The sequence below is a fragment of the Cynocephalus volans genome, chromosome X (assembly GCF_027409185.1).
Source record: "Cynocephalus volans isolate mCynVol1 chromosome X, mCynVol1.pri, whole genome shotgun sequence".
Classification (NCBI taxonomy): domain Eukaryota; kingdom Metazoa; phylum Chordata; class Mammalia; order Dermoptera; family Cynocephalidae; genus Cynocephalus; species Cynocephalus volans.
Genome location: NC_084478.1, coordinates 147400208 through 147413745, shown reverse-complemented (window position 1 = coordinate 147413745; position 13538 = coordinate 147400208). Strand labels below are relative to the sequence as shown.

At 42.1% G+C, this 13538-nt stretch overlaps 1 protein-coding gene across 1 annotated transcript; it reads left to right on the top strand.

The window, feature by feature from the left end:
* Nucleotides 1-382: 382 nt before the first annotated feature.
* Nucleotides 383-5467, top strand: LOC134366933 (small integral membrane protein 10-like protein 2A). The gene is made up of 2 exons (XM_063083508.1): nt 383-1459; nt 3911-5467. Exon 1 carries the CDS (start codon nt 470-472, stop codon nt 680-682), a length of 213 nt encoding a protein of 70 aa, XP_062939578.1. The 5' UTR covers nt 383-469; the 3' UTR covers nt 683-1459; nt 3911-5467.
* Nucleotides 5468-13538: the final 8071 nt, after the last annotated feature.

The following is a 13538-nucleotide window of genomic DNA, read 5'->3' as shown; positions in this document are numbered from 1 at the left end:
AATGTCTGAAAACTTGTTTGGGTAACTTCTCCAAAGAAAAGAATACTAAAGATCTAAAAGAAAAACAAAACCGTCACTTGAATCATTAAAACAATACACACCTGTTAAAGTTTAGAAAACGTGTGGTTTTTGCATACAGTATTTGTGCTAACTCAGAGTTGAAAATTGAAAAAGTGCCTAAAAGGATTTGCGGCAACAGGAGATGGGGTCACGCTTCTGAGTGGCTCAAGGTCATGCTTACGGAGAAAACTTTATATCGTTTTCAGCAAGTTTGGTTTTGCAGGGTCAGGAGGCAGGTCTCCCGCGTCAGCCCCGGGCCCGCCAGGCTAAGCGGCCTCTGGGCAGCCCGGCCGTGGGGGCGGGGCGGGGCGGGGCGGGGCGGGGCGCCAACGCAGCCCTGCTGGGGAAGGAGGGCGTCCGCCTTGCAGCACTGCTCCGTATTTCTCCACGCTGCTCCCTCTGTCCATCCATGGCGGCGGCGGCGGCGGCGGCCCTGTCGGGCCTGGCGGTGCGGCTGTCGCGCTGGGCCGCGACCCGCGGCTCTTACGGCGCCTTCTGCAAGGGGCTCACGCGCACGCTGCTCACCTTCTTCGACCTGGCCTGGCGGCTGCGCACGAAATTCCCATACGTCTACGTCGTGGCCTCGGTGATATTCAACGTCCGCCTGCAGGTACATATTTAGAGCCACCAACTTTGTGGCCCCTCGTGAGACTCCCCCCCCCACCGCCGCCCCACAACCCCAGGCAGAAGGGCTGATTTCCACCCACCCGCTCACCCACCCTACAACAAAGAGACCAGCTCCGCTCACGCACGCAGACTCGCCGGTCCTACCATTGCCCCATCCTGTAGTAGAACTAAAAACAGCATTTGCAAAAAGCCTGCGATATAAGCGAAAAAGCCTGAGATAAAACGAAAGGTTGACTCCCAAGAAAACAGATAATTCAAGAAACAGAAAAGAACTTAAAAATTTGAAAATTTCTCAAATACTTGAGAAATTCTGGCATCCATTTCCATGAAACAAAAAATAGCATGAACTTTGGGAAATGACGAACGGCACAGGATACATTATGAAAAAATAAAGGGGGAAGTGTAACTAAAAACTTAAGGAAAGATAAACTATACAAGAATGGTCCAAATAGCAGGCACGCTTTCTAAGTTAGAATACAAGTGAATAGACTTTCAGCTGAATGGAATGAATTCTAAGCGATTGCTGGATTGAGTAAGAACTTGGAGGAAATTAACAGCATGATCTGGAAGGCATACATATCTTCATCCCCGAAGGAAAAAAACAATCATAAAACAGAAACTACAGGGAAAAACAAGCATTTCAAACTGTACAAGAAAATCATGCTTCCAACATCAAGCAATCTCAGCTGTTGCATGGTTTTGAACAGTTGCCAGACTGAGAAGGGGAATCTGTTTGAATATTGGCGTGTGGATCAAGACTCTGCAGTCACAGGTGAGAAAATCCAATCGTGGCATTCAGCCTTGCTATTCAGTGAACAGTATTTAAATAATCATTGTAATGTAAATAGTAGTTGTGGTTTTCAGTTTTTGAAGCAAATCTCAAGGCAAAGCATTCAAATAACGATGGTTACAGAATAGAATGGAAATGTTACCAACTTGGACAGTGCACAAGTACCGTGAGCAGGTTGGCAGGCAGAGGGAAAGAAATGGAATAGTGGGATTTATTGATTTTCATTATATTTGATTTTGTAGCATTTGATTTTTTAAACTATATGCATGTATTGCTTTGAGTAAAAATGAAAACTTATTAGAGATGAATTTACTGCAGTTAGAAGGAAATTTGGGGGTGGAGGGTTGGGAGTGGCACTTGAGGTCAGGTAAATTCTGAGTTAAAACATGTGCCTTCCTATCTTTCTGCAGCAATGTTTGTATATCCTAAAATGTTCCTGAATGATCACACTAAAAGTGATTTCCTTAACCATTTAAACCTCTTGCTTTCCAAGCAGACCACAGACTATATGGAAATGCTTTAAAAATAAAAATGGCCAGTCTTCAAATAGCCCAGAGCTTCCTCATGCTATGAAATATTGCATAAACAAATCTATGGAATGTCATAGTTCAGATAAAAACAAAACGAAACTGTGATTAATTTTCAAAACTTAGGAATTGGACAAGGGTCCCGTGATGTCTATACAAGGGCTTTACATTTTGCTATTGATCATAACAGGAAAACAGTGGGAAAAACGTATAGGTCCAACAGAAGAAGTTTGGTTAAATATAAATAGCACATCTATGTAATGGAACACTATGTGGCCATTAAAAACAATAAGGAAATATATTTGATCAATGTGGAATGAGTTTAATAGATGTGAAGTCACCTAATGACTCAAGTTGTCGAGCGAGAGGGTGTATTAGTCCGTTTTTGTTGCTTATAACAAAATACATGGAACTGGGTGATTTATAAAGGAAAACAACATTTATTGCTTACAGTTTCTGAAGCAGGGAAGTCCATCTGGTGGTGGTGACAGTGACCCAGGGGTCTCACATTGCAAGATGGTGGAAGCAGAGAGAGCAAAAGGCAGACTCTCCTCTTCTTTAAAGCCCTCAGAACCATGCTCATGACCACCATTTTCAATCCATTTACTAAGGCATGGTCCTGCAATTCAATCACCTCTTCAAGACCACACCTTTCAGTTACCATAATAGGATTTCCCACCCTCTCAGCAGTCACAGTGGGGGCTAAGTTTCTAATGCATAAAACTTGGGGAATACAATTCAAGCTTCAATTAGTTTTGGGGGGACATAAATTCAATCCACTTCAGAGGGTAATATATATTACATACATACATTCATACATTCAACTGAGTTATAGAGAAATAATAATAATTGAAAACCTTACCGCACACTTACAATATGCCATGCAGAGCACTTTATCTACATCATTTCATTTAATTCTCACAACAACCCTGACGTAGGGACTACTGTTACCCACCATTTTCAGGAGAGGACACAAACACGGAGAAGTATAGTGGCAGAGTGATAAAATAACACAAGTCACTCTTCCTACTAATATGAGACATTCATTGTATGATTCACCTTTCATCTTATATTTATTTAAGAAATTTTGCAGCATCCTTTAAAGTTTTATTGTAGAATTAGTGGTCCGAGGAGGTGCCGTGGATGCTGGAATTTGGGGAAACCAGGGCTAGACGCTCTATTGCTGTAGCCTCACAGCTGCTCCTTAGCACTTGCACCATCGCACTGTGGAGGGTCAGTGAACTCACAGTCACTTAAGGAAGACTGGAATTCTAACAAAAGGAATTTCTCTTAATGAAAAGCAGAAGCATTCTTTATAACAAGTACTCAAGTAAAAACAAATTGGTTTCAGTGTGGAAACCGTAAATAATTAAATATCACTTTCTACTTGGGGAAAACACAGCTTTTTACCCATTAACAACGAAAATTCAAATACCCATATACACATCCTTAAACAGTGACTCACATTTTAATATTTTAACTTGCACAGAGCACAGGCATTTGGTTTTGTATTTCACTTTTCAAATCGTTTCCTCTAAATCCCAGCAGGTGTAATTTCTCTCATCCTACACGCCCCCCACCCCCCCAAAAAGGGGCAAGACAGCCAGTGAAACTGCAGCATCACCAGATTTATCCACCTGCTCTCTTCCATGATTTTCAGACCTTCATGACCTGGATGTTTCTAGCAACTCTTGGCATAGGCTTAATTGCAGAGTTAGGTGCACTTCTCTTGAGCGCTGCTAACACACTTTAGAGGAACAGAAAATGTCCTTTAACTCAGACTTACCTAGAGGTGCAATTCTCAGAAAGCACCAAATGGGAGGGAGCCCCTCTCTTACATGCTGGATCAAAGGAGAGTTCTTGTTCGACCTTGACTCTTTATCATTTCCTCTTTCCTTCCCTCCAGGTTTGCTCCTGATATGACCAGACTTAGGACTTTACAGGCGCAGATGCAGGTTCCAGGCCCTGGACTTCCCTCAGACCCGTCTACAGCCTGGGCACCCTTGGCCTCTTCCTTGGGCATAGTTTTGTGATGCCTTCAGGTTCAGACAGGTTCCGGTCACCTGAATGACTACTGGCATTGACCCCACTCTCCAGCAACTCAGAGAGCCTGTCTCTAGAACTCTGTCCTCCAGTACAGGGGTGGGAGTGGTCACAGAGTTGTAAACATCCCATCCTTCAAGGCATGTCTTACAAGTCCCCAATTTGGGCAGTTTGACTGCAAATCCAACAGCTTCACTTCAAACCCTTCCCGAAAAATGCTTGGAAACCTAGAGGCCAGGTTCATAAGCCACAATTTGTTGAGCCAAAGAATCTGAATGATTTGGGGTAAGGTAACCAACGTCCTAAACGGTGGAGGCTCCAGGACAAGTAAGGATATCTAATATTTGGGGACTTTTACTGAGTACTAATGTCTGTCCGTCACCTGTATTTCTACTCCAGGTAGTCCTGTGGTCTGGAGAAGTGAAGCCCTGTGATTTTAATCAGTTCCCCAAAAGAGGGGATGTTAGGTAGACAGAAAAGTAATACAGACAATAATTACCTTCTACTCCATGTATTCCCAGCATGTACGAACGCCCTTCTTCCATTCATAAGATTTTGAAAAAGCTCCGTCCTGGCGTCATTTAATTACTCCTCATGCAACCAGGAACTACCCAGAGAGAGGCAACACATACAAACACTTCCGGCTGCCATACTCAGAGGTGAGGTCATGGGACCTCTGTAGTTTCAGTTCTCCCAGTGATGTCTCTTCTTTCCCTAGTTCTGCCATTATCCCAACGTGGTCTTCCACAACTCCATGACCTAAATGGTGAATTTACCACCACCACTCTATCCTACTTATACTACTAAAGAAGTATTATAAAGAATAATAAAGATATAAGTAAAGGAGAGATGAGGGAAGCTTTTTTCTTAAAAAAGAAAGACAATAAGCAGGAAAATACAGATAGAGGGTACAGGCCTCTTTTCTGCACACAGCCATGAAGTGGTCCCGTTATTTGTGACTTCTCTGTCAATTCCACAATCCCTTTGGTTTTCCCACTGGGGAGGCTCAATCCTTTCTTCCTGAGGAGTATGAGCCCTTGGTAGTCCTTTGTAGGGTCACAGTACTCTGTCATGTACCCTCTCGGGACTGTCGTATAAGACGGTACCTTAGGGTACCTGAGCATCTGTCTTTCTCCCCGTCCTTATTCTATACAATGAACAATATAATCACCCTTTTTGAGCGGCTCCAGGGGCTACGAGTGGCTTCAAATTCAGTGGAACGATTATTTTTTTCCATCCTGGAAGTGTTTTCTCCTAGGAAACTAAAACCTCTAAGCCAGCAGAGATCAGAGCTGCAGGTACTAGAAGTAAAACTGTTGTAGATGGTTTGGGTGTAACTATGAGGGTCGCCGCCTTTATTTTCACTCCTCTGTTCCCAGACTTGCAAATCTCGGCAGCAGGAATAAAGCTCTACATATTGGTTGCTGGTTCATGGTATATATTTTACATCCTAGCAGCCTCCACTGTGATTCTGTCAGGGCTTGCAAGCCACAGGCTCCATATAGCATCCTGACTTACTCCAGACATTGTGGGCACCATTGGATCTGCTAGATGGTAAGGGTCAAAGGGTAAACCTGCTAGATGGTAGCCTACACCAGCTGGAGAGCCTTGTTTTAGCTGTGGATCCACACTAACCTGCATATGTTAGGAATAACATCTACATTTTCCATGTCTTGGAAAATGACAAAATTCTCTGCAATTCCCATAAAAATATCCCGTTGCATTTATGTCCTCTGTTGATAAGGAGAGAGAGCTCTGATAGCTGCCATTTGCCCCCTGCTTACCCGAAGACCCCTTTCTCCAGGGGCCAGGTAGCCAGTGTGGCCACATTTAGGAGACTGGCACCTGTCTCTGCCTGGAGATTTCTGAAGTCAGGAGGCATGCCTGTTCCGGCAGGGCGAGTAGGGATCATGATATGGTAGAACTACCAAGAAAAGGATGGGGGCAACCTCCCACGCCATGCTTTCTCTCTGCATTCTTCAGAGGGAGCATAAGATGACTTTACGGTGTTTCATGACACCGTGTAGAGGAAGTAACAGAACCTCAGGGCACCCTGACGGCTACCAGCCAGACGAGGAACACTCCACCTGGAGAGGACACTGGGGCCTTGGATGTCTGGTGGTTCTAAAAGGAGACCCAAATGTCCATGTCTGAGGGGGTTCTCGGCCACAGTGGGGGATGCTGTAAGGCTGAACATTAACAACAACAAGAAAAAGTGCACGCCGTAAGCCTGAAGGCAATGTGCAGATGCTGCCTGATGCTAAGCATATCCAGGAACTGGTGGAATAATCCCAGAGGAGGGGTTCAGGGTCTCACTGGGCCTACCAAGTCACAGACTCAGAAAAGAATTTCATTTTCCTCTAACCTCCATAAGCACTCACTCACCTCTGAGGTAAGCACTACTGCAGGGGGGTTCTGGTCCATTGGCACTAGCATTCTTAACTTAAAACTCAGTTTCCAGTTAGTTTCTGAAAGGTTTGGGCTATCCTTCCCACTGCAAGTTGCCATGGTCAGTGGGTGCAGTTGCTTTTGGGGGAAGACCAAGAGGCAGCTCACAAGTGTTATAGCAAATTTCTCCCTCAGGTTTGCCTGATCTTCCGTCCATTCTAGGGGCCCTGGGTCTGTGTAATTAATGATTAATGCCTGGGCACTGTATTTGAGCTGCCAGGCTAGTGTGATGACTCAACTGCCAAGCACCTCTGTCAACCAGACCTAAGAATCATTTTGGTAGATTTCATTTCTGGGAACTCCAAAGTTAATTATACATAGCCAGAGATCTATGTATATGTACTAGTCTGCTCAGGCTGCCATAACAAAATACTCCAGATTGGGTGGCTTAAACAACAGACATTTATTTTTTCACAGTTCTAGAGACTGGAATTCCAAGATCCAGGTGCTAGCAGGCTTGGTTTCTGCAGAGCCCTCATGATTTAATCACCTCCGCAAAGGCCCTGCTTCTTAATATCACCAGCATGGGGATTGAGTTTCAACATGAATTTTGGAGGAGACACCATCATTCAAACCATAGAAAGTCCCCACCCATATGACCTTATTTAACTTTACCTCCATCAAAGGCCTATTGCCAAATGCATTAGGGGTTAGGGCTTCAACAGATGAATTTGGGTGGTGGATGCAATTTAGTTAATAACAGCATGCCAGATGACCCCTAGTTGTATGTTATGCTAATAACACCCACTTTGCTGCTGATGTTAACTGCCACCACCTGGACTCATTTATTCCAAGGTTGCCCCCACCCCTCCACCGACCTCATGCACATGCTGCAAATCAGGGAGTCCATTTTAATGGCACCTGCATATTGGCATCCTCAGTCTAGTGAGAACGGCCAGCAGAAGTGCTTTTGAAAGCTGCTGATGCTTCCCTCATTCGGCAGTTCCCTGAGGCAAGGGTTATAGGACAGATGTTTTAGTTTATTGGGAGGGCAAAGTTAGGGAGTGAATGGGTGGGAGGCTCATGATAGATCCAACACAGTATTCTCACGTCCAGAAGCTTTTAGCTTTTTCCTCTACATTATGCCAGTGGCCTTTAGCCCCTCAATGTCATTTATCACAGGCTAGCATCTGGCCCAGGTTTGCATGAGACAACCCAGAAAACAGAATCAAAGTCTTCTGCATGAGCCCAGCACAGTGAATTAAACTCATGAGTACCTACCACTTATTCTGTATTTATTCCTCAACTGACACTGCATCTCACTTCCACCCATGGGTCCTATCCCTTAACTCAGTCTAGACGACGACAGCATTTTGGGATGGTGGATATTGTCCTCTCCATTAGGTGGCCCCTCCTCCTCCACACAGAGACACCCTGGTTCCATGGACTAGATTAGACTGGACTAGAATAGAATTATTGACTCATATCATGAAAGTGACTATTTAATCCTCAGTGGATTTGGAATGACCCCACCTTTGCACTATAAGCATTTTATCTTCTCTGTGTGAGGAGGACGAAGGAGTAGTTATAAGTAGCCAACTTCAACACCTGTTGTCCCCCACAATGATCAGTTCAAGCTAATCATGATTCTACTATTCTCCTTGCCAGCAAATGGAAAAAAAAAAAAAAAAAAAAGATGACAATATCATCCAATCAGTGCCAGTGAGATGTGCAAATTATGCTAGGTGCTTCGGAGAAAAGTTTTCTTTCTCCTAAGAAGTAGATGCAGGGAGGGGTGGTTCTTATTTTTCCTGTGGAAATTGTTAGGTCTCTGTCTTAGTCCATTCAGACTGCAATAACAAAAATGCCAATGACTTGGTGGCTTATAAACAACAAAAATTTATTTCTCATGGTTTTGTAGGCTGAAAACTCTAAGATCAAGGCTCCAGCAGATTTGGTGTCTGGTGAAGGCTCTCTTCCTCACAGACGGCGCCTTCCCGCTGTGTGTGCACATGATGGAAGGAGTGAACAGGCTCCCTTGGGCTGCTTTTATAATGGCACTAAGCCCATTCATGAGGGCTCCACCCTCATGACCTAATCACCTCCTAAAAGTCCCACCTCTTAATACTGTCACATTGGGGGGTTAACATTTCAACATATGAATTTTGGGGGGACACATTCAGACCATAGCAATCTGAACGTGACCCCAAGAAGTGCTGCAGCCATCTTTCCGAGAACCTGACAATTTAGCCAAATCATGGAGGATGACAGATCCAAGGGAATCACAAAGAAGACGCCCAGAGGTATGGTAGGCTCCAGGTTCAGAGCTGCAGCTTCACTCCTTCCCCTCTCATAGACGAGGATATGTAGCAGCCCACCCCATGGCCCTTTGGTGCACCTGAGTTCACCTGCAGCTGTGGACAGTTCCCCATCACATGCTGACAGTTTCCCATCATAAGCACCCAGGCCTCTCTCCTCTGCCTGAGGGTGTTCTCCAGCATCAACTTACATGAAGCAGAAATTACAGGAGATATGAGAAGAAATATATAGAAACATTTGGGAGGGTGGACTTTAATTCACCTTCTTTAGTTCAAGAAGCTTAATTGAACAAACACTTAAGAGAAGTAACTAAATAGACCTAAACCACATACTCAAAAAGGTAGATCTGATAGATAGATAGAGATAGATAGATAGATAGATAGAAAGATACACAGACAGACAGACAGACAGATAGAACTTTGTATCCCTTTCTTTCAAGTGCCCATGAAGCATTTGGGAAAATCAACTATATGTTAAGCTCAGAGAAAACTTCGATAAATTCTAAAGAGAAGAAATAATATAGATAATATTCCCTGATATCAAAGGAATAAAACTAAACATCACTCACAAAATCAGAAAACAGAAATTCCCCTCTACCTGGAAACTGAAAACCTCTCTTAGTTCCTTGCGTCCAATGGTGAAAAGAAACCAAAACTGCAGAGTTTTAGAAAACAATGATAATGAAAGTACTCCACATCAGAAGCTACAGGACCTAGGGAAGGCAATGCTCAGAGGAAAATGCATAGGCTTTGCTCGGTATAGCATTTTCTGCTGCTGTAACAGAATACCACAGACTGGGTAATTTATAAAGAAATGAAATGTATTTCTTACAGTTCTGCAGGCTGGAAAGTTCAAGGTTGAGGGGCCACATCTGACTGAGGGCCTTCTTGCTAGGAGTGTGCATGTCACCTCAGGTCTCTCTTCCTCCTTTTATAATGCCACCACTCTCATCATGGGAGCCCCACCCTGATGACCTAATGTAATCCTAATTCCCTCCCAGAGGCCCCTCCTCCAAATGCCACGAAGATATGAATTTGGGGATTAAGTTTTGAACACATGAAATTTGGAGGACTCATTCAAACCATAGCAGGCTTAAATACTTATATCGATAAAAAAAATAAAGATTAAACATAAGTAAAGCATGATTCAAAATTATAAGGAAAACAGCAAACCAAAAAAAGCAAAACGGAAGGAATTAAAAAAGGCAAAAGCAGAGATAAATAAGTTAGGGAGACAGTAGAACTAATGAATAAATTAGTTCTTTTTTTAAAAGGCTAGATTGTTCATTTGTAAAAGTCTGTGAATTAAAGCACTAGATAACCTAACCAAAGGGGAAAAAAAGGAAACACAAATACATAAAATAAGCAGTGAAAATGGAGAAATAACCACAGAAACAAAGGGTACACACGCACGATAACCTAACAGACCATATCGGACAACTACCTGCAAATAAAATTTTGGAGCCTGGATGAAATGCATACTTTTATAGAGAAACATAGTTAACTGAAACTTAACCCAGAGGAGATTAAACATTTAAACATATCAATTCCCACAAAAGAAAGAGAGAAAGTTTCAAAATAGCCAACCCCAAATAAAGCACCAGGTTCGATGGCTTCATGGGGAGCTCTATTAAAACTGTAAAGAATAGGTAATTCAGTGCTATTTCAAGAAAATAGACACGAAGAAAGGAAAACTTTCAAATTATTTTTATGAAGTAAGTATAACATTAATTCAGTTTTGACCCAGCAATACCACTTAGAAGTTATCTTTAAAATTCCTCTGCATGTTTGAAGTGATGTATGTACAAGGTTATTCATTCCAGCACTGTTTGTAAATAGCAAAAGACTGGAAACAAGCCATATGTCCGTCCTTAAGGAAAAGGTTAAATAAACTATGGTACATCCACATAACAGAGTGGAATGCAACCATAAAAATAATGAAGAGGATATGATATGGAATGATTTCCGGTATATTTTTAAAGTAAAAGATACAAAGGTGAAAAACAAATTAGAACATGCCATATTTTGTGTAAGAAAAGGGGGGAATAAATACACACACACACATGTTTACACACACACACAGAAATATGGATTTCTATTTGCTTGTATTCACACAAAGATGACATGCAATAAACTAATAACAGCGGTTACCTATAGGTGGCAGAGGTGGGGAAGGACAGAGTGGTTGGTGACATGGTTGGAGACGAGACTTCTCAATGGATTCCTCTTCACACTGTTTGTATTTTCGAGCCATATGAATGTATTACCTATATAAAAATATGAAATTAAAAGATAAAAATTAACCCACAACATCAACACTGTGGCAGGAGCCACTGGAGAGAGTGGACCTTTGCTGTCTGAAAGTACGTGCCCTCTGCACGTATCTATCCAGGTATCCACGTGTCATTAATCTATCTTAATTTTTCTATGTTTCAAAGAAACATGCAGATATCAATACACTGCCCTAAAAGCTTGAGCATTTATATCATTAACCAGTTAAACATGTTTACGGTTTTTCTGCTGATGCTAAAATATTACGTAAATATTTGTGTAAAAGGAAATGCACAAATCTTATGAGTACATTCTGTTTTTATGTATTTTACTTATTTTTCCGATTAATTTTTTGGTGTATGTGTTCTTTTTTAAATTTTATTAATGCGATATTTTTTACATTGTAGGATGTTGCAGAGCAGTTGCGAGGGAGGGGGAGAGGGGAAAATGGAAGGAAATGGGATGGGAGGAGGAGGAAGGGGGAAGGGTGGGGTTTGAGACCTTTTGTGAGGGGGAGTGGGTTAGTTCAACTGTCTTCACCAAAACAGTGCTTATTAGTAGAAACATGGGAAATGAACACATTCAGGTTTTGCCGTCTATTTTGGTGCATGGCTAATGAACAGAGGGAGGTGCTTGAGGAGGAGATGAGTGTAGCTGTGAAGGGGCGTGAGTCACTTGGGCATGCTCTGACCTCGTTAAAGTGTTTGCAGTTTGGATCAAAGATGTTCAGTGTCTACCCCAGTGTGATGTGTATGTGGATGCTTGGATGCTGTGAATTAATGAGGAGGACTGAGAGCCCCTGTGAAGAGTTTTTGTTTCCCTTTGATTTTTCCCTTTAACATGTGCTTTATTTTAACTTGTTCTTTTGAGGTAATTGTAGATTCACATGCAGGTGTAAGAAATAATATAAAGAGATAATGTGTATCCTTCACCTAGTTTAACATCTTGCCTAACTACAGCACATTATCACGACCGGGAATTGAACACTGACGCAGTCCACTGACCTTATTTAGATTTCACCACTTCTACATGCACTCGTTCGTGTGTGTGTATTTAGTTCTACTCAGTTTTATCACATGTATGGATTTGTGTGTCCACCACCATAGTCAAAACAGAACAATTTCAACATAAGGATCCCTTATGCCACCCTTTTATAGCCACAGCCACCTCCCTCCCACCCCCAACATCCCTAAGTCTTGGCAACTACTACTCTGTTCTCCATCCCTATAATTTTGTCATTTCAAGAATGTTATATAAAGGATCATACAGTATGTAACCTTGTGGGACTGGATTGGCTTTTTTCTCTCAGCATCACTCCCTGGGAATTCATTCAGGTTGTTGTGTGTAACAATATATTATTCTTTTTTTATTGCTGAGTAGTATTCCATGGCCTGGATGTTCCATAGTTTTAACTGTTCAACTGTCGAAGTACATTTTGGTTGTTTCCAGTTTTTGCCTATTACGAATAAAGCTGCTATGAACATTAGTGTACAGATTTTTTATGTGAACATAAGTTTTCATTTCAGAATTTATATACTTGACACCAAAAACACGATCTGTAGCAGGAAAAAGTGATTCATTGAATCTCATCTCAATTGAAAACTTTTGCCTGTGAAAGACTCTGTGAGGAGGTTGAAAAGACAAGCTACACAGTGGAAGAAAATATTTGCAAACCATGTATCTAACATATCTAGAATATATAAACACTCAAAACTCAATAGTAAAAACAGAAAACAGTCCAATTAGAGAATGAGAAAAGGTCACGAAGAGCCATTTCATCAAAGAGAAGATACATAGGGCAAATGATGGCATTAAATGTTCAACCTCATTAGGCATTAAGGGCAATGCAAATTCAAACTGAAATAACGAAATTGAGATGTCACTACATACCTATCATACTGGAAAAACTTTAGAAATAATGACAATTCCAAATGCTGGTGAGGATGCAGAGAATCTCACTCACTGCTGGGGAGAATGTAAAATGGTGCGGCCACTCTGGAAAAGAAAGACTGTGGTGTTTTCTTACAAAACTAATCATGCGATTACCATATAACTCAGCAGTCATAGTCCTGGACATTTATCCCAGAGAAAAGTTTGCACAATAGCCGGTACACAAATGTTTATAGCAGCTTATCCATGATAGCCCCAAACTGGAAACAATCCAGATGTCCTTCAGTAGGTGAATAACTAAGTAAACTGGTAATCCATAAAATGGAATATGATTCAGCAATCCATTCAGTTTTGACATATGTATACATTTGGTTGCACTGGGACTGTGAAGCAGGTTACAGACTTGCAAACACTATTTTAACAGTGGTGTCAATTCCAACATCCATTATTTTTTCCTTTCCTTTTTGGTAGCTGGCCAGTACGGGGATCTGAACCCTTGACCTTGGTATTACAACACTGTGCTCTAACAACTGAGCGAACTGGCCAGCCCTCAACATCTATTCTCTAAAGATCCAAGTGGCAATGTGACATAGGTAGACGGATATAGGAATCTGGAATTCAGAG

Excerpts from the sequence above, each read along its gene's own strand:
- LOC134366933 (XM_063083508.1), top strand. The coding sequence starts at position 470 with ATGGCGGCGGCGGCGGCGGCGGCCCTGTCGGGCCTGGCGGTGCGGCTG.